General features: G+C 50.4%; 1 protein-coding gene across 1 annotated transcript; it reads left to right on the top strand.

The window, feature by feature from the left end:
* The first annotated feature begins 4,241 nt into the window (after positions 1 to 4,241).
* KCNJ1 (potassium inwardly rectifying channel subfamily J member 1) lies at positions 4,242 to 23,982 on the top strand. Its single transcript, XM_068994751.1, has 4 exons — positions 4,242 to 4,337; positions 4,552 to 4,655; positions 6,484 to 6,554; positions 19,243 to 23,982. Exon 4 carries the CDS (start codon positions 19,262 to 19,264, stop codon positions 20,375 to 20,377), a length of 1,116 nt encoding a protein of 371 aa, XP_068850852.1. The 5' UTR covers positions 4,242 to 4,337; positions 4,552 to 4,655; positions 6,484 to 6,554; positions 19,243 to 19,261; the 3' UTR covers positions 20,378 to 23,982.
* Positions 23,983 to 25,471: the final 1,489 nt, after the last annotated feature.

The following is a 25,471-nucleotide window of genomic DNA, read 5'->3' as shown; positions in this document are numbered from 1 at the left end:
GTAGGCTCGGCTTAACTCTCTGAAAGGAGGATTCAGTGACTAGGAAAGGGAAGTGACCCTGCCGTTCGTTTGTGCAGGAGGGATTGCACACCTTCCACCCGGGGTGCCACAAGCCCTTGATCCCACTCCCTGCTCCGATCCCTCTCCCTGCTCGGATCCCACTCCCTGCTCCAATCCCACTCCCTGCTCTGATCCCACTCCCTGCTCCGATCCCACTCCCTGCTCCGATCCCTCTCCCTGCTCCCATCCCACTCCCTGCTCCCATCCCGCTCCCTGCTCCCATCCCTCTCCCTGCTCCGATCCCTCTCCCTGCTCCGATCCCACTCCCTGCTCCCATCCCGCTCCCTGCTCTGATCCCTCTCCCTGCTCCAATCCTACTCCCTGCTCCGATCCCTCTCCCTACTCTGATCCCTCTCCCTGCTCCCATCCCACTCCCTGCTCCCATCCCTCTCCCTGCTCCCATCCCACTCCCTGCTCTGATCCCACTCCCTGCTCCGATCCCACTCCCTGCTCCGTGCCCCATCCATCCCACGCTGATGGATTTGCCGAGCTCCCCGTGCTGAACTCCAGCTGAGTCCAGCCAGGATGGAGAGAGGTGCCTTTGTGCAGTGCACCCGTGCCCTACATTTTCAGGGGAAGTAAGGACTTCCCTGGCACCCCCTGCTCTGCCAAGCAGCTGAGTTACAAGTAAATACAGGTAAGGAGCTTTGCTCCTTCCAGCAGAAGTCGGGATAATTCCCTCCATCAGCAGAGTTGCATAAGCCCCAGTTTCCCCACGTGGCACTGCCAGCAGAGGTGTTGCCCCTGAGGCCTTGCCAGGGACCCCGGGGCATTCCAGATCCCACAGTTTTAGGAATTCTTTACAGCAGCTGTGCTTCTCCAGCGTAACAACTTAAAGATAGTGCTAAATTCTCGTCATCAGTTCTCTGAAAAGTCACAGAACAATGAAGTGTGTGAACGCGTCAGAAAGACACAAAACAACTTGGTTTGTTCAGCCTGGAGAGGAGGAGGCTGAGGGGAGACCTCAGGGAGGTCTTCAGCATCCCCACAAGGGGCCGTGGGGGGACAGATGCGGACAACATTCCGAGGCACAGGGAGGGATTGTTGGGGTGTCGGTGCAGGGCCAGGAGCTGGGCTGAATGATCCTGGTGGGTCCCTCCCAGCTCAGGATATTCCATGGCTCTGTGATTCCGTGATAACTCACCAGGGCATCTCTCATGCTGTCGAGCCCGAGGAGGGATTTCCCCTCTCCGACCCGCCCTCAGTGCTCTGTGGAGAACAGGGAAAAGAACACAAGGGCCCTGCTGCTGTTTCTGACCTCGAGGAGTCAACTCCCACTGGTCTCTGCCTTTCTGGGTTCCCACATGCACAGCCAGCGCTACAAACCAGCATTTAAACAGCCTATGCATTTAAATTTTGTCATTAGACTCAGCAGACGAGGACAAGGCTTCACCAGCCTGCTGCCTGAGAACACGCGAGGCTGAAGCGATCACAAACCCTTTCCCTTCATTACTAGCAAGGCTTGAAGGTGCTGGGACGGATGAGGGGTGTAATTTACTCCCTCTCTAAGACTCTTCTTCCACTGCAGGCACCCAGAGATTTACACTCCCTGCCTGCGTGCTCGCTTTATTTAGGGCAGGCTGGCGGGGAAGCCAAGAGGAGCCAAAGCCCCGGTCGCACATTTCCCTGGGCTGTGACGGCGCTCATTCCCAGAGAAGGAAGTTCGGGAGTGACTCAGAGGCGCTCAGGCAGCAGAGCGAGCGCTCACCCCCCGTCACTGCTGCTCTCCCTGCTGCTCTCCCTGCTCCTCCACGGGCTGGAACTCGCTCAGCGCGTGGCTCATCCCCGGAAGGATGGAATCATCCCTCCCGGGACTGCGCTGGAGCTCCCATCCCTCCCGTGCTCAGCTCGCAGTAAATAAGGACTGGGAGGCTGCCAGGATTCCTGCACCGAGGTTAATGAATAAACAACCGCCTGCAGGACTCACTCGCCTCCTATTTTTAACATCTATATCTTTGATTGCATCTTCGAGAGACCTCTCCGTAAATAACCATTCCAAGAGATAAAAGCATTGGATGTTTCCTTTGACAGAACAGAGATTATCAGCATTTAGACAGAAAAACTGCTGGTAGGCAAGCAGGCTCTTGCTTTTTATAGAAAATGTTGCCTTTATCGTGGCAAACAGAACACTGAGAGACAAGAAAATGCAAATATAGCAAGGGACATTCTGGAAATGGGAGCTCAGTCACGCCTTGTTTTCCCCATTTCTTCCTGGTGGGAGATGCTCTCATGGCACACATTTCCAGGAAAACAATGGAGGACGCTCAGAAAAGTGGGCAATGTTGGGAATTAGGAGAGCTGCCAGCACACCAAGGTCGCTGCTGAAGATGGGATTTAATTGCTTGGTTATGGATGCAGTTTTGGGAATATTACCCAAGGTGAATAAATAAAGAGTTTCACAAACACAGCGCCTTGGATTCCCAAGAGTGCCTTAGGTGGTTTGGAATGTCCAACATGCGAGACAAGGAGGAGAAATCCTTCTGGACTTTGTGGGAATCCCTGCCATCCGAGGGGGCTCCGAGCACCTTGGAGTCATTTGTCACTTGTGAAAATCTAGGTCATGTACTCCCCTCCTCCCGCTCTGCTTTTTTCCATGCTAAATATAGAATGTATTTTCTGGCTCCAGACTGAATAAAGTTGTTAATTACACTCTTTCCTAAAAACCTGCAATTGAAATTCACTTGGGGACTCTCTGAAAGCTGGGGAAGGCTATTCTTTCTTATAATATTCTTTTGACATGTCTTAGAGGAAAAAGGAAGAAAGCCCATTTGCTTTTAATTTCTCAGTTTTGAGGATAATATTTAACAGAAGTAAATCCCTTTAAGGGCTCAGCTATGCTCTTTGAAGCTAGAGGGGAAAATCCTGTTGAGTTTCAGTGCAGGAGAACCAGCCAGATGCTTTGGAAAATTATGTTAAACAATCTTCAGTGTGTTAAGTGATGCAAGAAAATTAATTTGTGCCATTGTGAACTGCCAAGAGGTGAAAAAGATGTAAATCCTGAGTGTAGTAGGTCGGATATAAAAATAATCAGGTTTTTTCAGGGTGTACCTCATCAATCAGCTCCTGGTAAAGGGTCTGGAGCAATTCTGTGCTCAGTTGCTGGTGCTGGAAAAGCCCAAAGGAGTTGGTGTGACACACCTGCCTGCCAGGAGTGTCAGGAGGTGGAACAGATGGATTGACATGCTCTGCAGATGAAAAGGGCTGCCTGGGTGGGATCAAATTTGTTATTAATGATGGAGCTATTAAAACAAAGGGGTGTCTAATAACAGAGTTAATTCCTTGTTCCGGGGCTTTTGTCCTCGGGGTGCTGCGGGGCAAACGCCGCCTCCCTGAGCCTCAAAGCTCCTCTGCTTCAACTCTGAGCACACCTGGCTCTGCCCAAGGGCTAAAGAGCTGCTTTTGAACATACAAATCCTGTTCCCAACTTCCTCAAGCCTTGGAGGATCTCATCTCCAGCTGTCCCTGGTGGTGGCCAGAGGCACCGGGCACTTGTTGCTCTCTCCCCAGGGAGGAGCAGCTTCCAGGCTGGGGGCTGGTGAGGGAAGAACTCATTTAGTTACAGCAGGGCATCCAGAACTCAGGGATACAACCTGCCCCAGCCATCCACACCCTCTCTCTGCTGATGGAGAGGGACGGGCACCTCCACAAAGCCGTGCAGCCTTGGACACCCGTCTGAGAGCGAGGAGATGCCTCCTGAGCACGAGGGGAACCAGAGCTGCTTTATCAGACACCTCATTTCTGTGTGCCTCGGCCACTTGGTCCCTCAGCATGCAGAGGACTGAGAAATACAAGAGATGGACATTTCTTTAAGCTCCAAGGTGACAGCAGTGGAGAGAGAGAGACAGCAGGCTCGGTGGGGGTCACTCCTGCAGCCCCACAGCACTGAGATCACTCCTGCAGCCTCAGTGGGGTCACTCCTGCAGCCCCACAGCACTGAGGTCACTCCTGCAGCCTCAGTGGGGTCACTCCTGCAGTCCCCCCTCTGCAAAGGGCTCAGATGGGCTCAGGGGTTCAGCTCAGATCTGGGGGGGAAGTCAGAGCAGGAGTTTGGGCACACCCAGCTCCCAGAGCACAGCCCCATTAAATCAGGCTGCAGAGAGCTCTGCAGCACAGGAGGGCATCAAGAGGCACCTGGTTCCTGCCCAAACCATCTCCCCACGCCGAGGACAGGCCTGATGCTCACAGGTGGCCGAGGCACTGGTGCTTTGCCGGTGCTGGTGGGATGGGACAGGGCACTCAGGTGTTGGTGGCAGCAGGAGTAACACCAGCTCCTCCAGGTAATGCTGCATTACTTTTTACCTCTGATAGCCCAACTCTCCCACTGACTTTCCCCCCATCCTGCAGCCCCTTCCCCTGCCTTGCACATGCACGGCACAAACGAGGCCCAGCATTAATGAGCCATTGCATACAGATGAGCTGGCAGCCAGTCCGAGCTGCCACAGCCACACATAAAAGCCAAGCAGGGCCTTGGGCTCTCTTCTTTTGATGCAGGAGCTGCTGGACCCAAGTTCTGTGGAAGTTCCCTGGTCTGGGGGACACGGGCAGCTCCTTTCCCACCTCCCCTCTGCAGGCACCTGCACTGGGTAAGGCACAAGGTAAGGGACTCTGTTCTACTCTTTTCCCACCATATTTCCCTGTAGACTGGCTCTTGTCTCCTTGCACAAATTTGCCATGTCAGGACTACAGCAAGGGAACCAAAAAATCCTTTTCTTTGTGGAACAGCACGAGTGGGTTCCAGTCTGCCTTGTCACTGGCTCACCTCTCCTTGGGCAGCCCTTTGCCAGTTCTCTGCCTCCACTTCTGCTCCCACTAAACAGCTACTGAGGAGAACACTGCCAAAGAAAATCTCTGCACCTGCTGGAGTCACCTCCGACACCAAGCACAGACGATGGCAGTTCAGGCTTTGCTCCCCCCTGGAATGCTGAGTGGATTTCTGGCAGTGACATGGGGCTGGAAGGGCCTTAAACCTCAGCTCTGTGTAAAACTGGGGTGGGATAAGCTGGTTCCAGCTCAGAGCACTTTGGATTTGTGGGGGAACTGCCTGCACCGCTGTTTAACCCTGCGCTAGCAGCAGCCACCTGGGCTTCAGAGTGACTTAAGTAACTTCAGAGTAACTGAAGGGCTAATTAAATGTGTATAAGAGGACAGTTAACGAGCATCAGCTCAGGGCTTTCACAGTCCTACCTGAACTGGGAGGTGTTTCAGTTACCCAGAATCAACAGCTCAGAGCAGAAGTTGCCCCAGCTCAGCTGCAGGAGATGCTCAGAGCTCCAGGAACAAGATTCTCAGAACTTCTGAAGTTAAAAAAAGTAACCGCCCTTAAATTCTCTTCCATTTTGGGCATGACAACGTGTAGTGCATGGTTCACTTCCTTAATCTTACAGTCAATTGCTTTTCTCAACCCCTATAAACATCAGCAGGGAAAGAGAAAAATCTGCATATGTGTTAGTAATAAATTTAAAAATCAGGGCATACCACTTAAGGGTTGACTTGTCAGAAAATGGTAATTAAAAGTGTTCCAGCTGACAGTGCTGCTTTAATGAATTATTAGTAATGTTCTTGGAGAACATTTGGTGAAAGACACCATAAGAGCTCTTACTTAAACAAACCAATTTTCTGCATCATGCAACTTCAGTGCGCAAGAGGGGGAAAAATCTCCATTATAGAATTACAAAAATAACCAGGTGATGGTTTGAATGATCACGAAGGAGCAAGGGGCCATTCGTACTTGGCCTGTATTTCCTGCACCACAGCCTTTTTCCGTAGGTGCTGATCTCAGAGCTGCCACTCTTGTGTTAAACTCTGTCCCATAAGCCCCGTAAGGTGCAGTGTAAGAGCTTCTCACAGCTCCCAGGTGTTCTCCATGCACAGGGCAGTGTTGCTGAGACAGGGACAGAGCCTTTGGCTCTGGATCCCTGACCACAGCTGGGGCTGCTGGATCCCACCAGGCTTTGCCTGGCAGAGTGCAGGGGAGCTGGGCAGGGCAGCACAGAGCACATGAGTGAGGAGCTGGATGCTGGAGGTAGATGCAGAGGGCATGGAACTCTAGGGATGAGCTCTTTGAGTACTTAAATTAATTGTCCAACTCTTTGTGCCTTTTACTGCTCAGCATCTCCTGCAGCTCCTGCAGGAGCTCCTTAATTCCAGACAGAACCAAGGTTGGCAAGGAGACAGCGAGGGGAGAGTGTGTGGAGACCTGGAAACACAGCCCTGCTTAGTGGGAGAGATGTGTGGAGTGGGGAAGGATGAGGGCAAAGGGCACTAAGCCTTAATCATGGATTTGTGTTTGGGTGTGAAGGAGACGGCGGTGGGAGGTGGGGAGACAGCTGGGGGAAAGAGGCCCTCATGCCTCATTTCCTGCCATGGGATCCTTGCTGGGTTCCAGCTCCATCCAGATCTGTTGTTTGTCCTTGACTGTTCCAGGAGAAATGTAAGAGTGCAGCTCTGGGAATTCACCTCTCTGGCAGAAGTCCCGTGGACCTACCCCAGCACTGGTGAGCAGCACATCCCAGGGAGCTGGGGGGTTCTGGCAGGGGTGTTGGTGGGAAAGGCACTTCCCAGGAGGAGTTCAGAGCTCCAGAGGGCTGTTCTGGGTTCAGCTCTTAGCAGCAGCTCACCTCAGCCCCCTGTGACCAAGGCACATCCCTAAATCTCTGGATTACAGTGGGAATGAGGGCAGTTTGACACGGGAATGGAACTTCACCTTCCCAGCCAGGCTGCCCCAGGAGTGCCCGCTGTGTGTTCCCTGGGCACGCAATCCCAAAGCTGCTCCAGCACCACACGCCCTGCCTGGGCTGCAGCTCAGCCTGCCCACAGAGAAAAGGAGCTTTAGAGCTCAGTTCCAGTGCTCTGGGTGCCCCCAGAGATCTTCAGGAGCCCTGTCCCAGAGCAGGAGCTGGGAGCAGCGCGGGGCCGATGAGGGCACAGCCTCCCTGCTGAGCCTCACTCAGGTAAGGGTTTGTTCCCTTCTTGCTTTCACCACGCAGGGCTGGGATGTGGGAATCTGCTGCCTCTGCAGCATTCCATGAGAAAGGCAAGGGAATTTAGCTTGGTTCAGACTTTCATAAACTCTCCCAACCACCTCCTGTGCTGTGGGCAGAAATGTGCCAGAGGAGCCCAGAACGGGTAACAAGCAGCCAGATACTGCTGGAAGCCCTTGGAATGCCCATCCCAAAGGGAAAACAAGCAGTTACACAGTGACATGTGCATCACAGGGCAGAGCTGCTGTGACCTGAATGGCCACCCTGTGTGTGGATGTTTGTTAATATCGAGAGGAGTCCATCTCACTTCCCTTTTTGTTTAAATTTGGGGGTTGTGTCTAATCTTGTCACCTGGGGTGAGAGGAGACGCCTTGAAGAACTGCTCCTTCAGCCCTCAAATATAAACTGCAGCTCTGGTGCCTCTCTTAAATGAGCTGCCTGGGCTCTTCAAACATTTGAAGAGGTAAAGTGAGGTGAGAGTAAATCCTTCATGGGTTTTACACCACTTTAGTAGGACTCTGGAAAGCTCAAATAACATCCTGAGGTTTGCTGCATAATTGAATCCTACATGAAGTAGCACAACTGATACAAGATTTTTAAAAGCTCATTAATGGCTGAGGTCAGAGCTTCACTTCTGGAAGTAATTTAGTCCTAGTTTCAACTTAGGCACTTAACAGAAGCAGGAACTTAAAATAGGAATCTTGGTACCTAGAACTGCTTGTGTAGCTGGTGATCCAGGGAAGTTTGAAGCAATTCACTTTGAGATGCCATTTTCTGAGAACTGGGAGGAAGTGAGCCACTTGAGTAAATTTCCTCAGGTTGCTGGAACAAATCACCACCATAGAAAATTCCATCAAGATTTAAGCTCCTAAATGAATGGGGAGGATGTGAGGTACCTGGGAAGGTTAAGCTGTTTTCCCCTGGGAATGAAACAGTGGGATATATAAAGGGCATCCAAGAAGTCAACATCACTCTCACTTTTCATCTGGTTCTGTCTGGAACAAGGAGCTCCTGCAGGAACTGGGGTAGGTGCTGAACAACAAGAGGCAGAAAGAGCCCCCGGGCACTTGGTGAGGGTGTAATTTAAACACAAAGCCTTGTGCAGTGTGGGAGCTCATCATCAACCTCAACTTAAGACTTTTCATTTGCAAAAGGATCTGCAAATCAGCTTTATATTTGTCCCCCTCCAAAAGCCATTGCATGTTCCCTCTGTTTCACTCCTTGCTGAGAATATTGAGATATTATACACGCAGAACTCTTCTGCTAATGAACAGGTGCCTGCCGATATAGCAACTCTTATTGAGACTCTCCTAAAATCCGAGCTCTGTTCCAACTCTGACTACAGCAAGCTGATGCTGTTGCCAGTCCACAGCTCCGCACTCAAGAGGTCTCAAAACTTTGCAGTCATTGAATTTATCCAGCCAGCCCCTGAGCTCCTCTTCCATCTTATGAGCAGATGGGGAAACAGGTACAAAGAGGAGAATATTTGTCCCATAGTACACAAAAAAAATGTGGAAAATTGGGAATTCAGCTCAGGTTTTTGGACTCTGGGGTTTGCTTTATCACTTGACTGTACTTCCTAGGTCCTGCAGCCAAAAGCCATTTGATTAGGACAGATTCGTTTGGTTCTGGGTTGAGACAGAATCTGCTCCCTAAGTTTACTCCTTGCTGTGAAATAGCAAGGAATGAATGTACTGAATGCTGGTCTCTGACCTTGGTAATAAGTTGATTTAATTGGATTTGATTTTTCAAATGTAACATCTCAAGTCAGCCATAAACTCTGGAATTAGCATAGCACATCTCGGCGCAGGAGAGATTTTCAAGCAGCAGAAGGAGATGAAGTCCGTGCCCAATGAATTTCAAATTACACTGAGGATGAACTCAGCCATGTGCATGTCAAACCCGAATTGTGCAGGCTCTGAGTGCAGCAGGCAGCACAGTTATTAATGGCTTACATCTACTATTAGGAATGCAAAGTAGCTGCTTTGCACCCAGTTTGTTCTGACGTCTCCTCACATCAATGACCCATGTGACGGGTCAATAATTCACTCCCTGCACTCTGCAAGCCAAGAATGTCTTGCAAGTCAATTACACTCATAGAAATAATTAGGAGCACAAAAGTAACTGGAGGATTGGGATAGAAAAAGCCCTGCTGGTGAAATATTGCATATCCCAGGCAAAGCAGAGCCTTCCTGCCTTTAGAGCTGCAGCTCGCGCTCCCCCGCGCCTTCCGAGGGTGCTGAGCATGCCTTGACAGCAGGAAATGGCCTGAAAAGGGGCAATTTTCAGTGCCAGCATTTCAGGGAATAATCAGGTTCCCGTGTAGCTAAAAGCTATTTGCTTCCTGCAGGAGATGTGTAAAAAAGTAGGACATTAGGCAAATAGCTGCCTGCTGAGATCTGATCCTCAAAATTGTTCCTGAAATTTGTTTAGCTTTCATGGCATTAAATTGTAATAAATCCAGGAACATTTTAACCAATCTGCTGGGCACAAGCAGACTCTAATTCAGATGGACAAAATCTGCTTCATCAGACCTTGTAGGAAAGAGCACAAAATGTCTTTAGCAGCTCTGAGTTCAGCTGGGAATGTCTGAAGTCGGGCTTTTCACAGCCCAAGTCTTGGGTTGCCAAGCTGAGTCTAAAGGCCATGGCAAGGGCTGCAGGCTGTGCCGTGCACCCCTGGAATTAGGGCTGTTATCCACACCTTGGGGCAGCAGCCAGGGAGAGCTGAGGGATGGAAATCATCGAGATGAGACTGGAATGGGACAAGAGGTTGTTGAAAATCATGGGAATCAGGCCTCAGGAACCAGGGGCAGGACAAAACCTGCCAGCCCCAGTCTGGAGCACTTGTGATGGACAGGAATCTTGCCAGCCACTGGTCTGATCTGTGACTGTGCAGCCTGGGCTGATTCAAGGTGCAGCAGCAGGTGCCAGCCTGCCAGGGAGCTGCTGCACCTCAGGAGAGTGGGAGCAAAAGGAGAGCAGGGAAAATCAACAGGTGGGGGCTGATGTGCTTCAGTGTCAGCTCAGCTCGACACGCAGGCAGACACTGAAAGGAATTCATAGGGTAGAAAACCTGTATTATCCAAAGGAAAAGTGCATCTGCTCAGGAATGCCACAAATCCTTTCCCTTTTGAGCAGTTCTGTGGGGTCACCAGAGGTTTCTTTGCTCTCTGGACGTACAGTGAGAATGAAGAGGTTGCATTCTCCCATTCCCTGTGGTGCTGCTGTAGCCCACCTGACTTTGGCCAGAGATAAAGGGAGGGCCTTTACACTTCTGAGGTAAAAAACGAGTTCAAAAGCTGAAGTCCAAAACGTCTGTTAATGGAGAGCGAGTCTGGAATGATGTTCCTTTCAACACATCTGCTGGGAACTCCTGGATGAGAGGCAGGACACATCCAGAGGAACTCAGCACATGATCATGAGGCAAAGGGTCTGTTAATGTTCCTGTCCAAGAGAAACTGTGATCCCACGTAAAGAAATTCGGGAAACAAGGACAACTTGATTACAAAACAAAGCCAAATCCAAGCAACAGCAGAGCCAGGAACAGACAGAACTGTAGCAGAAGAACTAAGGGTAGAAAAGCCCTCTGTAAACTACGTATTTGTGGGATTTACTATGAGAGTACTGTTATTAAAGGAAGGGGATGGGAGGTGCTAAGCGATGAGCTGCACAGAACTCAGGCTGCGGTGCAGCCTTTAATCCCTGGCAGGTGAGACAGGAAAATGCCTCATGCACAGTTCAGTGATGTAAATGATCCAAGGGAAGAGCTCTACACACACTTTGATCTTGAGAGAAAGCCTTCCTCACTTTGTTCTGTGTTTACCTGAAGAAAGGGATAAAGTGTGAAAGCACTGCCTTCTTCGTGAAACAAGGAGCAATAAATTCTATTTATAGCACACCAGTGCTCCTGAAAGGCCTCAAAATCCCTGACAGCTGTGCCCAGGGATGGCTGCAGTTACTACTGAAGCAACTGTAGTACTCCAACAGGGCAGGGCAGAGCGTGCTGTGCAGTAAAAAACACCTGGTGAAACCCCAGCCTCAGCCTTAAAATAGCCTACAGTTGCATGTAAAGTAGAGAAATGATTCTTATTTCCTTTGCAGACAGGGACCAGGAGTTAGAGAGCAATGGAAACACCTGAGCCCACAGAGTCAGGGCCCCAGCTCAACAGCTGCTGTTTCCAGGCCAGTGAATCCTCACATGAACCACCTCGGGGGGGCTGGGGAGTGCAGCTACCACCTATCACATCATCCTGTACATCCCCAAGTCTTTCCTCTGCCAATCCTGCTGCCTGGGAAGTGCTTGGGGGCTGGCATTCCCAATGGAAACCTGGCAAAGCAGGGTTTGAGTCTGGCTTATCCAGAGCAGTGTGACAGAGCTCTCTGCTCTGGTTGGGTTATTGGCACCAAACCAGCACAGCACAGGGGGAGTTTGGCCAGTTTAGAAACCAAAGTCACCTTGATAAGCACCAAAGGCTGGGCTGCTGGAATTACAGCTTAAGGTGAGGACAGTGCTCTTCACATTCCATGGAAATATTCCCGAGCTGCTGACTGGGGTTTTCCCTGGTGCTGTGTGCAGGGGAGAGATGGCAGCAGGGCTTGATCCCCAGGGTGGGGTTCCCACCGGGGCTACCAACATCCTTTTGGGGTCTGTATCCTAAAAACACAGAGCAGCTCTTCCTGCTGCAGTCCCATGCAGGCAGGGGTTTATTTGCTTTTCCCTCATGCTCCTCAGGCTCACACACAGGGAGTATCCCAAGAGCACATCATATCCTGCCCCTAAGGATGCAGTTTGGCCGTGGCAGGGCCAGCCAGGCTCTTGGGTGTGTTCTGAGTGCCCCTTTACCGTGTCTCTGCCCCAGAGCTGGAATTGGCTGCTCTCTGAATGACTGTGGGGAGCCTGTATGACACAGCAACATTTGCTGTCGTGTTTTTGTCCTTGTGCAGAGCCCGGATGGAGCAGCTGCAACGCTCCTCCTGTGCACTGAGTGAGGAGAACCCTTTCCCAACCCACTGAGTTCACCAGGGCTGAGTTCTCTGCCCCCAGCCCAGAGCTGGGGCCTGTCTGGGGCAGTGCCACAGAAATATCAGCTTAAATTCACCGGCACTTTGGAGAGAAAGGAGCAGAGGCTTTTATCTGGCAGGGCAGTGCTGGGTGCTGAGGTACCCTGACAGCAAAGCAGGGTTAGACCTGCCAGTGCCCACAGGTGGCTTTGCCTTGGCAAAGTCTGTCCCCTGCTGTGTCCCCAAGCCCAGAAGAAGCTGCCTTTGGGCTCCTGCAGCAACTGGTGACTGACACTTGACATTGCCAGCCTGGAGAAACCAAATGGGAGTTAATGATTCAACCCCTTAAATGCTCAGCAAAGAACACCAGAACGGGGAATGTGCAGAATTGGCTCACATGACTCTGCCCATTTCCCCTGTGGCTTTTCGGGGGTGTTTATGCAGCATTTGCCTTCCAGCTCTCACTGCTGAGGGTTCATTGCATTCAGATCAATCCCACACGTCCAGGTGAGAACCCATTTCCATCTGCCCTTCTCACCCTCGCAGGGCAGTGCCTTTCTCTGGCAGCACAGAGCAGAAGTAACCACACAAACCCCGCCTTTCTCCATGCAAAATTTCAGCTAAAAGCAAAAAGCTTTATGTTCAAGGCTTCTGAGTCCATCAATATCAATTCTCTTAAAGCAGAACACAAATCCAGTACAACACTGGTGGGGAGTTAAATCCCGATGTTTTTTTCCTTATGCAGCCACAACATGTCACACACAACTCTACTGCAGTGAGGATTATTTGGGGAGGGTTTTTTTGGCCAAATTAAAAATCCCAAAAGATATAATTTGCTTGACAAGTCATTCCTCCCAGACAGCCATTTCCTACTAAAAACTGAATATTTTCAGTGGAAACCTATTTGTCTGAAAATAGAAATTAATTCTGCTGAGAAATCCTGCTGGAAAGCCAGCTCAGCTCCCGGTTCTCTGTCTCCAGAGGCAACGCCCCAGTGCAGCTGCACCCTGAGCTGGTGCCTGGGAATTCTCTGTCCCAGCAGAAGGTGCAGTGGCAGCTTCATTCCAGCTGTGGAATTAACCTGGCACTGTAAAAATATCCAATAATGATGTTTTCTTTGGTGCCTGTGAAGTGACTGTTGGGTTTTGTGCAGTCAGAGGTGTTTCCAAGTGCCACATTCCCGGAGGGACCATGGGCCAGGACAGGAGGAAATGCTGCTTCTGTTCCTCTACCAAACCCTTCCTGGTGTTTGTGTTGGAGATGTGTCCTTTGCTCTCAGTCAGCTGAAGCCTTTAAACCCTCCCCCAGCAAATTCAGCCCTGGATTAATTTCTGTGCAGCACTAATTACAGTATTATTAATTGCTAACAATGACAGTAATGTCTTTATTGCTGTAAATCCTTTATTTATACATCTGAGGTAAGTATTTTAACCTTTGAGGACCCCAAATGCTCCTAAGCTTTCGGAAAACAGGATTTGCTTCCATCCCCAGTGCTGCAGTGCCTGTTCTTTCATTTTTTCCCAGGAGGGAATTATTTCTTCCCCTCAGCTTTGTGGGGGGAACTGCAGCCCCTCTTTTCAAACCATGTGTACAGGGCACAGCATTCCTGGGTGGGATTAGTGACTGTCTGTTATCACAGAAATATGATTGAAAGGAGGCTCCGAGGGGCACTCGAGTCACACTGGGGCTGCTCAGGTGCCAAACTCCAAAAACGGGGACAAAGCACAAGGAGAAGATCTAATTTAAGGCAGAGGGGCAGAACCCCCTGGCAGGGCAGGGCAGGGCAGGGCAGGGCAGGGCAGGGCAGGGCAGGGCAGGGCAGCACTGCTGAGGTGACTGGGTCCCTCGAGCAAACAATTGCTCCTGTAGAGTCCCTACATCCCATAAATGTCAGAGCTGACATGGTTCTGTTCCTAAATGTCAGGACATGAGGAAGGGAAGGGAGGGGACAGTGCATGTCGTGGTGATGTCCCTGCTGGGCTGGGCTGGGCTGGGCTGGGCCAGTCCTGCTTCATCCAGGTCCAAGACAGGTGGATCAATCCTCCCTCCTTCCCTCCATCTGAGGAGGCATTTCAGGGATTTCTTCATTCGGTGCTCACACCTGGGGTGGGAGCCACCTGTTCCAAGGATATTCCATTTTCCCAGTGCATATTATGGACTGCTGCCCAGCCCCCAGGCAGGCAGGCAGGGATCCCTCTGCCCCTCCTGCGTGCAAAAGGGCAGCTCGGGCACCTCACAGTAATTCTGTTCAGCAGGAGAGAGCGCAAGGCAGGGGATCAGATCCTTTGGGGTATCCACTTGAAATTCCACTTGGACTTTAGGCAAATGCAGTCACTTGGGCTGGAGCTGTGACAAGACTCCAGCTTAGCACTGAGCCGGATGGAAGGATCACATTTCCCACATGGAACTGGCATTTCAGGCGGCACTCTGGAGGCACAGCCACAGTGCTCAGCACTCCAAGCTGCTGCCAGGGATAAATATTCCATGGTGGCATTGCCAGGGCCAAGAAGGAACCTTGCCAGGCCCAGCAGGTCTGGTCCCTTGGCAGATGTGTCCCTCAGGAGGATGCTCAGAGGATGGTTCAAATCAGGTTCTTTCCAGACAGACCCCAAGGCCAACTGGCTGCTTTAGGGACTTTGTTTTTTCCTCCACTCCCAATTGATTGAGCTCTCTGTGACAGTCCTTGATTCTGATTTTGACATAAGCAACAAGACAGAATGGTGTAACTGCTATCCCATCGCAGCAGGCCATTCCTGCTGCATCCCATCCCAACGGGCCCATTCCTGCTCTCCATCCCATCCCATCCCATCCCATCCCATCCCATCCCATCCCATCCCATCCCATCCCATCCCATCCCATCCCATCCCATCCCATCCCATCCCATCCCATCCCATCCCAACAGACCCATTCCTGCTCTCCATCCCGTCCCTACGGGCTCACTCCTGCTCTGCCCAGGGCAGTTGGCAGAGGGTAAATGAGCTCCACTCCCCACAGGGCTCGGTAGTAAAGCAGCCAGCAGATAATTCACTATGAGACTGAGTGTTAGAGTTTGCTTTTCTAATAAAGAAGGATTTGATAAGGTATTAGGAATTGGATATTTCACATACTTTGTTCAGAGAAAGTTCAACAGAAAGAAAAACACAGAAAGGACTGAAAGAAGATCTGAGTTTTGCAGAGAACTGAACAGGACTGGAAAAAAAAAATCCTTTAACTCTGTATCCCCTTTCTTCTACCTAAGCTGCTTAGAACTTCCTCTGACTCCCTAACAAAGATGTATTTCTGGCGCAGGCTGCGGGCTCCGGGAGCTGCTCTGTCTCCCCCTAATGATCCCGTTCTGCCAGCTTGGCTCCCACTCCCACTGCTGCCAGCGAGGCAGCCACAGACACCAGAGCTCCAGGGAAAGAGCAGGAGATGGAGCCTTGTTCTTGTCAGGCCCCTATCAAATATTCAGCACCTTCCCCTTCCTTCCCCCTCTGGTCTCCTCAAGGGCTGCACGTGGCTGGGATTAAAGCCATTTCCCTGGATAAAACTTACCCAAGGAATGAATAAATGTCGTTATCCCCCACATCCAAATTTTTCAAACCAAACCAGTTGTGGGGAAGTAAGAGCAAGGAGAAGCACTCAGTAACGTTCCTGAGGGAGCAGAGAACTGCAGCTGCTCAGGAACTGCAAGGATTGGTGTCACCCACCTGCAGGGCTGCAGAGAACAGGCAGAAGCACAGCTAACAGCTCTCAGATATTTGGGATGGAGGCACTGCTGGAGTACTTGGGAAGCTGAGAATGGAAATCTGAAAGTTTCTGCTTACTCTGATGATCACTGGGAAATACGAGACTGGGCCAGGGAAGTGGGAACTCCTTGTTTTCACAGCTAACCTCGCCAGGTCATGTTTATTGATGGAGGTTGTGTTGGTGAATGTCCCCCTGTGTAGGAACAGGAGCAGGGCACCCTCTATAAACACTGCCTGGGACAGCAGCACCGTCCCCAAGTCTCACAGCACAGAATTCCCTGCTCCAGACAGACAGCAGTGCCCTGTTTATGTGGGCCCAACAGGAAACACATCCTGGTAAACATTAGCTAGGATGTAGTCGGGCACCTCTGCTGATTTGAATTAAAAGGGCTTTAATTGCTGTATTATATAACTTGCTTTATATAATCTCCTCCAGACAGTCTCTGATATACTCACAGCACGCTTATCCAGGAGGGAATTTTTCTGCTGAAGCAAATCAACACATTTCAGCTGTGTGTGGGGGCAAGGGATTTGTTGAAAGGAGAATTCCTTTGTCATCCTGCCTGAAGAGGGGTGTAATTCTTCTGCCTCTTTGATCTGCTCAGGGGTAGCTTAAGCAGGGCTTGTAAGGGAGCCTTGGAAGGGGCTGTGGATGATTTAAAGAGGCAGGAGAAGAATGGTGGAGCTGGGGACCTGTTTTGAAGGATCCAGGCTGATCATCTTGTTCTCAGCTATTCTGTGGTTGTTATCTGTTCAATTGTGTGTCCAGATCCTCACTCAAATTCTGGAAAGTTTCCCGTGGAGGCTGGATCAGAACTGTGAGGGTGATTTATCATGACCCCTGATGTGAGGACACAGGCAGATCAGAAACCAGAGATCCTGCAGGTTTCTCCCCTTCACGCCTGTTCCCTGAGGTTAGGAGCCCCTCTCTGCCTGAAGGAGTGCATGTGCAGCTCACGATGGACAAGGTGAGGCATCCCAGAATTTCACCCTGCCATTCTGGTAAAGCCAAATTCTAGCAGAAAAGGACAGAAGGAACACAGGGGCCAGCTGAAGTTGGGTGGTTTTGCACAGTAAGTCGAAACCCTGGAAAACTTCTTGGAATAGTGCTTTATTTCTGCTCAAACTATGCATTAACACGGACATATTAAAAGTGCATCAGGAAAATAAAACTTGAGAATTGTTCAGGAAAGTGTGACCTCATTCCCCTGTCCTCAAATGTGGGCTTAAAGTTTAACCTCTGCCAGCTCCATTTGCAACCAATAAACTCAGCAGCAGAAGGGTGAAAAGGTACAGTACAAAGTGACCTTCATTTCTTTCACGTTAATTTTATTGAGCAGGGGAGGAAGGTGATCCAGTCCAAGTGCAGAAAGAAGGCAGCTGTGTGAGACACAGAAATGAGTTTACTCTTAGGGCTGCTGATAGTACAAGGACATTAAATAATAGAATTACTTCTGGCTTTGCAAAATGCTATTAATTTGCACTTAGACTCCATCCTTGATAATTTTCTCTTCATTCTCTCCACAATGTTTTCTCTTTGCTGCTGATTAACACATGTGAAGGTGTTTTCTGCAGCTGGGTCTGATGGGAGGATTTCTGGTTTAGCCAGCTGAGACGTCAGGCAGCTTCTCTAAGTTAAAATCACAGGGTAAAGGGACGTTGCCAAACAGCAGTTCTTGACTTCATAAAACTGCTGTGGTGGCAAGGGGACCCTCAGAGGGGGCACTTGGTCCTTTCCTGTGTCGGCTGTACAGCCAGCACTGACACTCCTCCAGTGTTTAAATGGCTGCAGTTAAATGGGACACATTTCCCACTGAACTCCCACCAGTGTCTGACAGATCACTTGGGATATCCCCATTTTGGATATATGAAAGTGGAGCTTAGGGGAGGGGAACAGCTCTTGCCACAGATACTTAAGCACATGAAATCAAGCAAAATTTGGCCAGTCCACTTGCCACCAATTTGAGCCCAAGCCTTTTGCTGCTGACCAAAAGGAAGCCCGGGTGGGCTGGTGATAGGAGGCAGGGTTTGAGATAAGGGGTGTAGCATCTTTAGCTTGCTCTAAAAATGTCACTCCTAAGGCTTGTTTTACTGTCCCTTCCTATTGGGAAGGTAAAGAAACAACAGAAGCACAAAGCCCTCAGCATCTCCTGATTCAAGGTGCCCTCGGGGTTTTCCCAAAGGAAACATCCACCACGGCAGCTGCAGGAATCCCAAACCCTTGCCCTGTGTGGCTGGGGATTCTCCTCCTCGGAGACCCAGCAGGCTCAGAACACCCCTGTGTGAGTCAGCACTGGGAATATTTTCCCCTCAAGTTCTCACTTTGGAAGCTGCAGCATTTTGCCCCAGGACATGTGACCAGAGCACACAGCTCATTCAGCCACTCAGAAGGATTTTGTTCAACAGAAGCTAAATAAAGAGGCACACATGGGTCCAGGGGGGCTCAGTGTGCACTGATCCAACATCCTTCCTGGCAACCAAACACATTTTATGCTTGGTGATAAACTCAAATAAATTATTTTTAAGAACACTCCTAAGTTTTGGGCCAAAATCAGACCCTGGGATGGTCCATGAACATCCCAGGCAGTTTCTGACTCTGCAGAGCATCATCCTCTCCCCACACCTGTGTGTCTGAGTAACTCCAAAGCTGGGAATTTTTCAAATGTAGGTTGATCCAAATTCCAGTCTGAACACATCTGTAGCATTTTCTCCATCAATGACTCTTTTTCCCTGGGTCTCTTGTTAACATGGCCAGTCATAAAGGACAAAACAAGAGGGACACAGAGCTACAATTTCCTTTAAAGGATCAGGTTCAGAAATCCATTCTTAGTCTTAGCATCACCTTTGTGGTGAGCTAACACCCAAATCCTCCTGCTGGAGTTTAATCTTTTCTTTGTTCTCACCTAATAATCCTATTCGAGATGCTTGTGTGATTCCAGGGTCTGAATTTCACACCTCCAAACCCCATCTCTAACCATGCTAAAAATAACTGTGTATCTGGCTTAATTATGCCTTCTGCATCTGCTCCCCTTTGTCCCTAAATTTCCTATCCACGTCTCATCCAGGGTCTCCCAATGCTGAGATACACAGAAAACTGCATCAACAGGGCCAGGTTTCATCTCCTAAAAGGCAGAAACGCCTCCAAACTCAGCATTTTCCCCACACATGCCCACGATGGAGTTACTGCTGCTCCAGGCTTCACTTACACAACTGAGCACAGGACAATATTAACACTTGACTGACTCGGAGTTTATTGAGCAAGCCAAAATGATTGTTTTTTGCTGGAATGCTCCTTAGGCAAGGAACTCTGGGTTTCCTCATCAGCTTACTGGAACTCTTCCCCAGCAGCTGTGGGAAAATATGCAAATTGTATAACTTTGTCCTGAACAAGTGTCTTGAGCTGTGTCAGAGTTTCCTCCTGGCCTGCAGGTCCAGGTTAAACCCCAGTGCTCATTGTTTCTCGCTCTGCAGAGCCCTGTCAGCAGCGGGGATGTTCAGCTACCTCCGGGAACGCTTCACCAGCCACCTCCGGGAGCGCAGCCGGCGCCGGGCCAGGCTCGTCTCCAAGGATGGGAGGTGCAACATCGAGTTTGGCAACGTGGAACAGTCCAGATTTGTCTTCTTGATCGACATATGGACAACCATCCTGGACCTCAGGTGGAGGTACAAGATGACCATCTTCATCTCGGCCTTCCTGGGCAGCTGGTTCCTGTTCGGGCTGCTCTGGTACGTCGTGGCCTACATCCACAAAGACCTGCCTGAGTTCAACCCCTCCATCAACCACACCCCCTGTGTGGAGAACATCAACGGCCTCACCTCAGCCTTCCTCTTCTCCCTGGAGACCCAGGTGACCATCGGCTACGGCTTCAGGTGTGTCACAGAGCAGTGTGCCACTGCCATCTTCCTGCTCATCTTCCAGTCCATCCTGGGAGTCATCATCAATTCCTTCATGTGTGGGGCCATTCTGGCCAAGATCTCCAGGTCCAAAAACCGGGCCAAGACCATCACGTTCAGCAAGAACGCCGTCATCAGCAAGCGTGGGGGGAAGCTGTGCCTCCTGATCCGCGTGGCCAACCTCCGGAAGAGCCTGCTGATCGGGAGCCACATCTACGGGAAGCTGTTGAAGACCACCATCACCCCCGAAGGGGAGACCATCATCCTGGACCAGGTCAACATCGAATTCGTGGTGGATGCTGGCAACGAGAATCTCTTCTTCATCTCGCCACTCACCATTTACCACATCATAGACAAGAACAGCCCCTTCTTCCACATGGCAGCAGAAACCCTCCTGCAGCAGGACTTTGAGCTGGTGGTGTTTTTGGATGGCACCGTGGAGGCCACCAGTGCCACCTGCCAGGTGAGGACATCCTACATCCCTGAGGAGGTGCTCTGGGGGTACCGCTTCGCTCCCATGGTGTCCAAGACCAAAGAAGGGAAATACAGAGTGGACTTCCAGAACTTCAGCAAGACAGTGGCCGTGGACACTCCCCACTGTGCATTCTGTCTCTACAACGAGAAGGAAGCCAAAGCCAAAGAGAAGAAAGGTTATGACAATCCTGGCTTTGTCTTGTCTGAAGTCAGTGAAACCAGCGACACAAAAATGTAGTGCCGGGTATTTGTGGGACTGAGTTTTCAGAGAGAATTCAGTCTTGAGAGCATTAATAAATAACTCAGTAAAACAAAACAGGAACACAGGTCTGGGTTTGCTCTAACCCAGCATTTGTTTTCTCAAAAGCCTCCAATCAAAGAGGAGCAGCATACCAGTGATCATTATTTAACTACACTACATATATTTCATAGAATTTATATTTTTATATCTATGGGACATTTAATGAAGCTGCTATGTTGGAATGTCCAACTCACTGAAGTTTCCAGGGGCATGCAAAGGTGTTAAAAAGTCTGAAAAGGTGGAAAGAAATTTTAGGACGTAAAGATACACAGCTGCTGGAATGAGAATGTGAAAAGGAGAGACAGAAGGCAAAGCTAAAGAAACCTAAGGGACTTAGGAGCCAAAACCTCAAACAAATGTCTATTTCTGGCTGCCGAAGTCCTCTATGAAAATGACTCTGGCTCTGGATCTTGAGCACTTTTGAATGTTCTGAAACAATTCCTTCCCTCTTTCTTTGGGGCTGGTACAGCTGCAGGACAGAGCAGTAGGGGATGGGACAAGTTTAGGAAATAGAGAAGACAGAGCTTGGACCAAGCTGCTGCATCTCCAACTCCAAAATGTGACTTCTCCCCTCTGAAAGCCTTTGACTCCTTTCAGGGAAAAAGATCCAAATGGAAAGGAAAACTGAAAAACCAAGGAGAAGCAGAGCCACTCTGGGCCAAGAGGAATTTGGCAGCTTATTCCCAACTGTCCCAGCCCTCAGCTGCTCTTCACTGCCCCAGGAGCTGCCTGGCTGGGGAATAGGGAAACATTTGAAGACAACTCTCCAGAAAGGTGGGGAGATGGAGAACACGTTGATTCCTTCACACCTGGCAGAAAGCACTCCACGGGGAGGAGAGAGGAAATTCCCAGCTCTGGATGTATCCTTCCAAAAAATCCCCAATGCAAACAGAGATTATCTTCCCCTTTGTAGCACAAAGGTCTTGTTCAAACAAAAACACAGCCCAGGAGCCTCCTACCAACCTTTTGGCTTCAGATTTCATTCCAAACTGTTCATCTGCCCACAGCCAAACATGCATCCCTACAGGAAACAATCCTGCTCGGTGGGAGCTGAGTAGTGCTGAACATTTTCTGGGGATGATTTTTGACATTGAAGCTTCAAATGCAACAAGAAGCTTCAATACTTTTTTAGTGAATTTCTACTTCCTCGCAGGCAATTTTTTCCCCTCAGTTCATTCTGTTACTGAGAGTTCTAGTGGCAGACCAAGGAATTTTTGGGAGCTCTTCCCAGTGATGTAACTTGGCTCATCAATTTTCAATGCTGTGGTAAAATGGAAATAGTGTTAAAAGCTGCTGGATTAAGTGGTTCTAAAAGAAGGGGAGAACTCAGCAGGTCAGATGATGACTAGAGAAAGTTGTGCTCCAAATGAGCATGGTGTGAGTATGGAAATCCAACTCTGGGAACCAGGAGTGTTCAGGTCTCAGTCCCAGTGTGGTGTGAACTCCTCTCTTGGGTCAGAACAAATCACTTTACTCTGCATCTCCAATTTGCCATCTGTAACACGGGACATAACCACTGACATTGTACAGAGAACAACGTTATGAACAATTATGTCACTAAAGCACTTTAAAAGCCAATGCTCAGCTGTGTCAATCTTTCCTCAGTGCACCGCTGCCACACCCTTCTCCACCTCTGGGTGGAAAGGTCAGCACACCAAGTTCTGCTCTCATCACACATCAGAGCTACCAAAAGTGGCTGCACCAGGGCCAGAACTGTGAATAGAGAAGCAGGAGTGAGACCTTTGAGGTAACTCACAGATACTGCCGGATATTTTAATTGTGCTGCTTTTGCAACCTTGCAAACCAAGTGTGAAAAATACTTTACAGTCCCGGTCACCACAGCACCTGAACCTTCAGCCTTAGTGCCCCTCAGATTATCAGCTTGGAAGGACAGTTTTGATCTCCCAAAACAAACATCAAAAGATCAGTGGCCATGCACAGAAATCTCGGAGGCAGCAGGGAAGGGAAATGATGTGTCCAGAGTCCCAGACTGGTCTGAACCAAAAGGCTGCTCCATCCTTCCAGAGCTGCTGCTGCATTTCCTCCCAAGGCTTCCTGTACAGTTCCCTGGGGGTAATGTCCCCAGAAAGTGGCACTGTCAGTGCTCAAGGCTTGCAAGCTACACCTCTTAGCCCTGGGAGAAGAGACACATCAAAATGCCTTTAATAGAAGCAGAAAAAGTGTCCCCACTGGACAAGGGAAACCCACTCGGAAGGTCAAACCCAGCTGTGCAGTGAGGAGCCAGGGAAGAGTCCTGCTTTAAGTGCTGGTTTGGGATGTTAGTGCTGGTGGGGAAAATAAATCAAATGCTCTGCAGTGCCTGTCCAAGGGGTGGTGCACACCCTCCAAAGCCTAGGGCGTCCCGAAACAATGCACTTTTGAGGAAAGCCGTCTCAAAATCCTAAACTTCAACATTCTTCCCGACCCAGCGGTGGAACCTTTTGCCCTGTTTGCAGCATGAGCATGAGGATGTGTTGTTCCATTCCTAGAGGTACGAGGTGCTACCACAGCTCCTGATCCCCCTGCAGGGATGGCTGCCTGGTGTTCCCTCTCTTGACAGCCACACCTGCCTCAGAAGCTGCACCAGGGGAAGGGCGACTGTGTTCTTTTGCACATTTTGGTGTTACTGGAGGGGATCCAGGACCAGAGGAAATTCAAGGGGTTGGATCCAAAGCTGACAGGGCCATGGCTGAGCTATCAGGCTCCCTTAGAGCCAGGGATCATACTGGGAGCTGAGTGGGAATCCTGGAGTGAGCCTCCCGCTGGTTGTCACCCCAGGAAGCCCTGGCAGCCCCGAAGCAGCAGCAGATAGAGCCGAGGCAGAGCCCAGCAGCAGCACAACAATGAGTGGAATTTCCTCTGGCTGTCCAGGGAGAGCTGTTTGTCACCCGGCAGATAAAGGCCGGGCCGGGAAGGAGGTTATCGGGGACAGGCCACTCAGGACAGACTCCAGAGGAAAGCTATTCTGGGGGCTGTCACCCCTGCTGCCATTAAAAGAAAGTTCAGTTAAGAGGATGAAAATAAATTTAATCTTGCTGAGCAGAAGTGGCTGGAGGGAACCACAGAGCCGATACTGGAAGACAAAGGCCGGGTTCTTCACCCCGGCAGGGCTTTGCTTGTACAGCTCTGCCCGAGCCTCCAGGCCCCTCTCCCTCCTGTCCTGCCTTAGGCCTTTCCACAGGCTGGGCACACCGTGGAGGCCACAGCCTGGGCCAAACCCTGCGAAGGTCTGAGGAGAAAGTCCTGCCCCTTCAGGAGAGCAATCAGACCCTTCCTGCTGGATTAAGGCCTAAAGGATTTCGCTGGGAAAGCCAAGCAGCCAGGCTGGGGAATAATGTGTCTGCACTAAACTTAATTTATCTTCTCATTTCACAAACAACATGTTTCTTCTACTGTATTTATTTTAAACATTCATTCAAGCTGTGCATAATATTTCAATCATTTTGAAATAGATTTACCCTCCTGCTGGCAAATGAATAAGGCATCCTGCTGACTGCTGGAGAAAGGGCCATGAATTAAAATAACTGCTTTTGGTAAACTGACATGTGCTGGTTTGCTGTCTGTCTGCACACATGCTCTGGGAGGAACTGGTGAAAAGACACCCCTAAATAATAATAATAACAATAATAATAATTAAAACAACCCCTGGCACACTGCTCAGATGCTCCCACTGGCTTGCATTGCTGGATTGTGGCAGACACTGCTCACAGGCTCCCAGTGAATGCCTGGGTAGTCCCTGCTGTACACAATTCCCTGGAAACTCTGCTGCTCACCCACAAACCAGTCAGCAGTGAGCAAACCCTGACAAAAGCCAAGGTGTCCCATCCCCTTCCTGCTCCCCAGGCAAACGGAATTCACACCCTTGGGAATTCCACTGGGAACAGCTGGGATTTCCCCCTCATTTTTTCCCCCTAAAAACACCCCTGCCCTGATCCACAGTCATGGTGCTGGCCCAGCTCCTGCTCCCCACAGGAGCAGGGAGAAACCACAACACCAGGCCAGGAATGTGAGCAGAGAAAGGGAAACTGTGCAAGTTCCTGAACCTTCTGGTGAATCCTCTTGCTGCAGCCTGGGGAACCTCTGAGGCCACCAGCACTGGCCCTAAATCCCATTTGAGCCCGTGACAGCATCACTGGAACAAGAGTGAGGAAGGGTGAAGCTCTCTCAGTGGCTGCTTGAATACACACAAAAGACACTTCCTGAGGCCAAGCTGACATTCCTGTGGTGGAAGCATCTGCCTGGGGACACCTGCACTGGAACAAACTCACTGCTGCATGAGGCAGACATCAATTCTGCCTGCTCAGGGGGGGCGGACGAGCGAGGGGAGGCTGGGATGAGACAGGCTCACTTTGTGTCTCCTTTTTCACACTGCTGGCCAAATTTAAGCACAGAAAGCATTGAGCCCTTGCTCTCCTGGGCAGCCACGTACCAACTCAGCTGTGCAAAGTCACCACGTGAATCTGTGGTGACAGCCCAGCATGGAGGCAGGTCGAGATGCTGGGGATCACAGGGATGCTGGGGAGCACGGGGATACTGGGGAGCACAGGGATACTGGGGAGCAGGGGGATGCTGGGGAGCATTGAGGATACTGGGGAGCATTGGGGATACTGGGGAGCAGGGGGATGCTGGGGAGCACGGGGATACTGGGGAGCAGGGGGATACTGGGGAGCAGGGGGATGCTGGGGATCAGAGGGATGATGGCGATCAGAGGGATGATGGGGAGCACAGGGATACTGGGGAGCAGAGGGATTCTAGGGAGCATTGAGGATACTGGGGAGCATCGGGGATGCTGGGGAGCATTGGGGATGCTGGGGAGCATTGGGGATGCTGGGATCAGAGGGATGCTGGCGATCAGAGGGATGCTGGGGAGCACAGGGATACTGGGGAGCATTGAGGATGCTGGGCAGCACAGGGATACTGGGGATCACAGGGATACTGGGGAGCAGAGGGATGCTGGGGAGCATCGGGGATGCTGGGCAGCACAGGGATGTTGGGAAGTACAGGGATGCTGGGGTCAAAGGGATGCTGGGG

The sequence above is a fragment of the Aphelocoma coerulescens genome, chromosome 24 (assembly GCF_041296385.1).
Source record: "Aphelocoma coerulescens isolate FSJ_1873_10779 chromosome 24, UR_Acoe_1.0, whole genome shotgun sequence".
Taxonomy (NCBI): domain Eukaryota; kingdom Metazoa; phylum Chordata; class Aves; order Passeriformes; family Corvidae; genus Aphelocoma; species Aphelocoma coerulescens.
This window is presented reverse-complemented; position numbering and strand designations above follow the sequence as displayed.

What these genes read in the sequence shown, in the direction of transcription:
- KCNJ1 (XM_068994751.1), top strand. Translation starts at nt 19,262, where the DNA reads ATGTTCAGCTACCTCCGGGAACGCTTCACCAGCCACCTCCGGGAGCGC.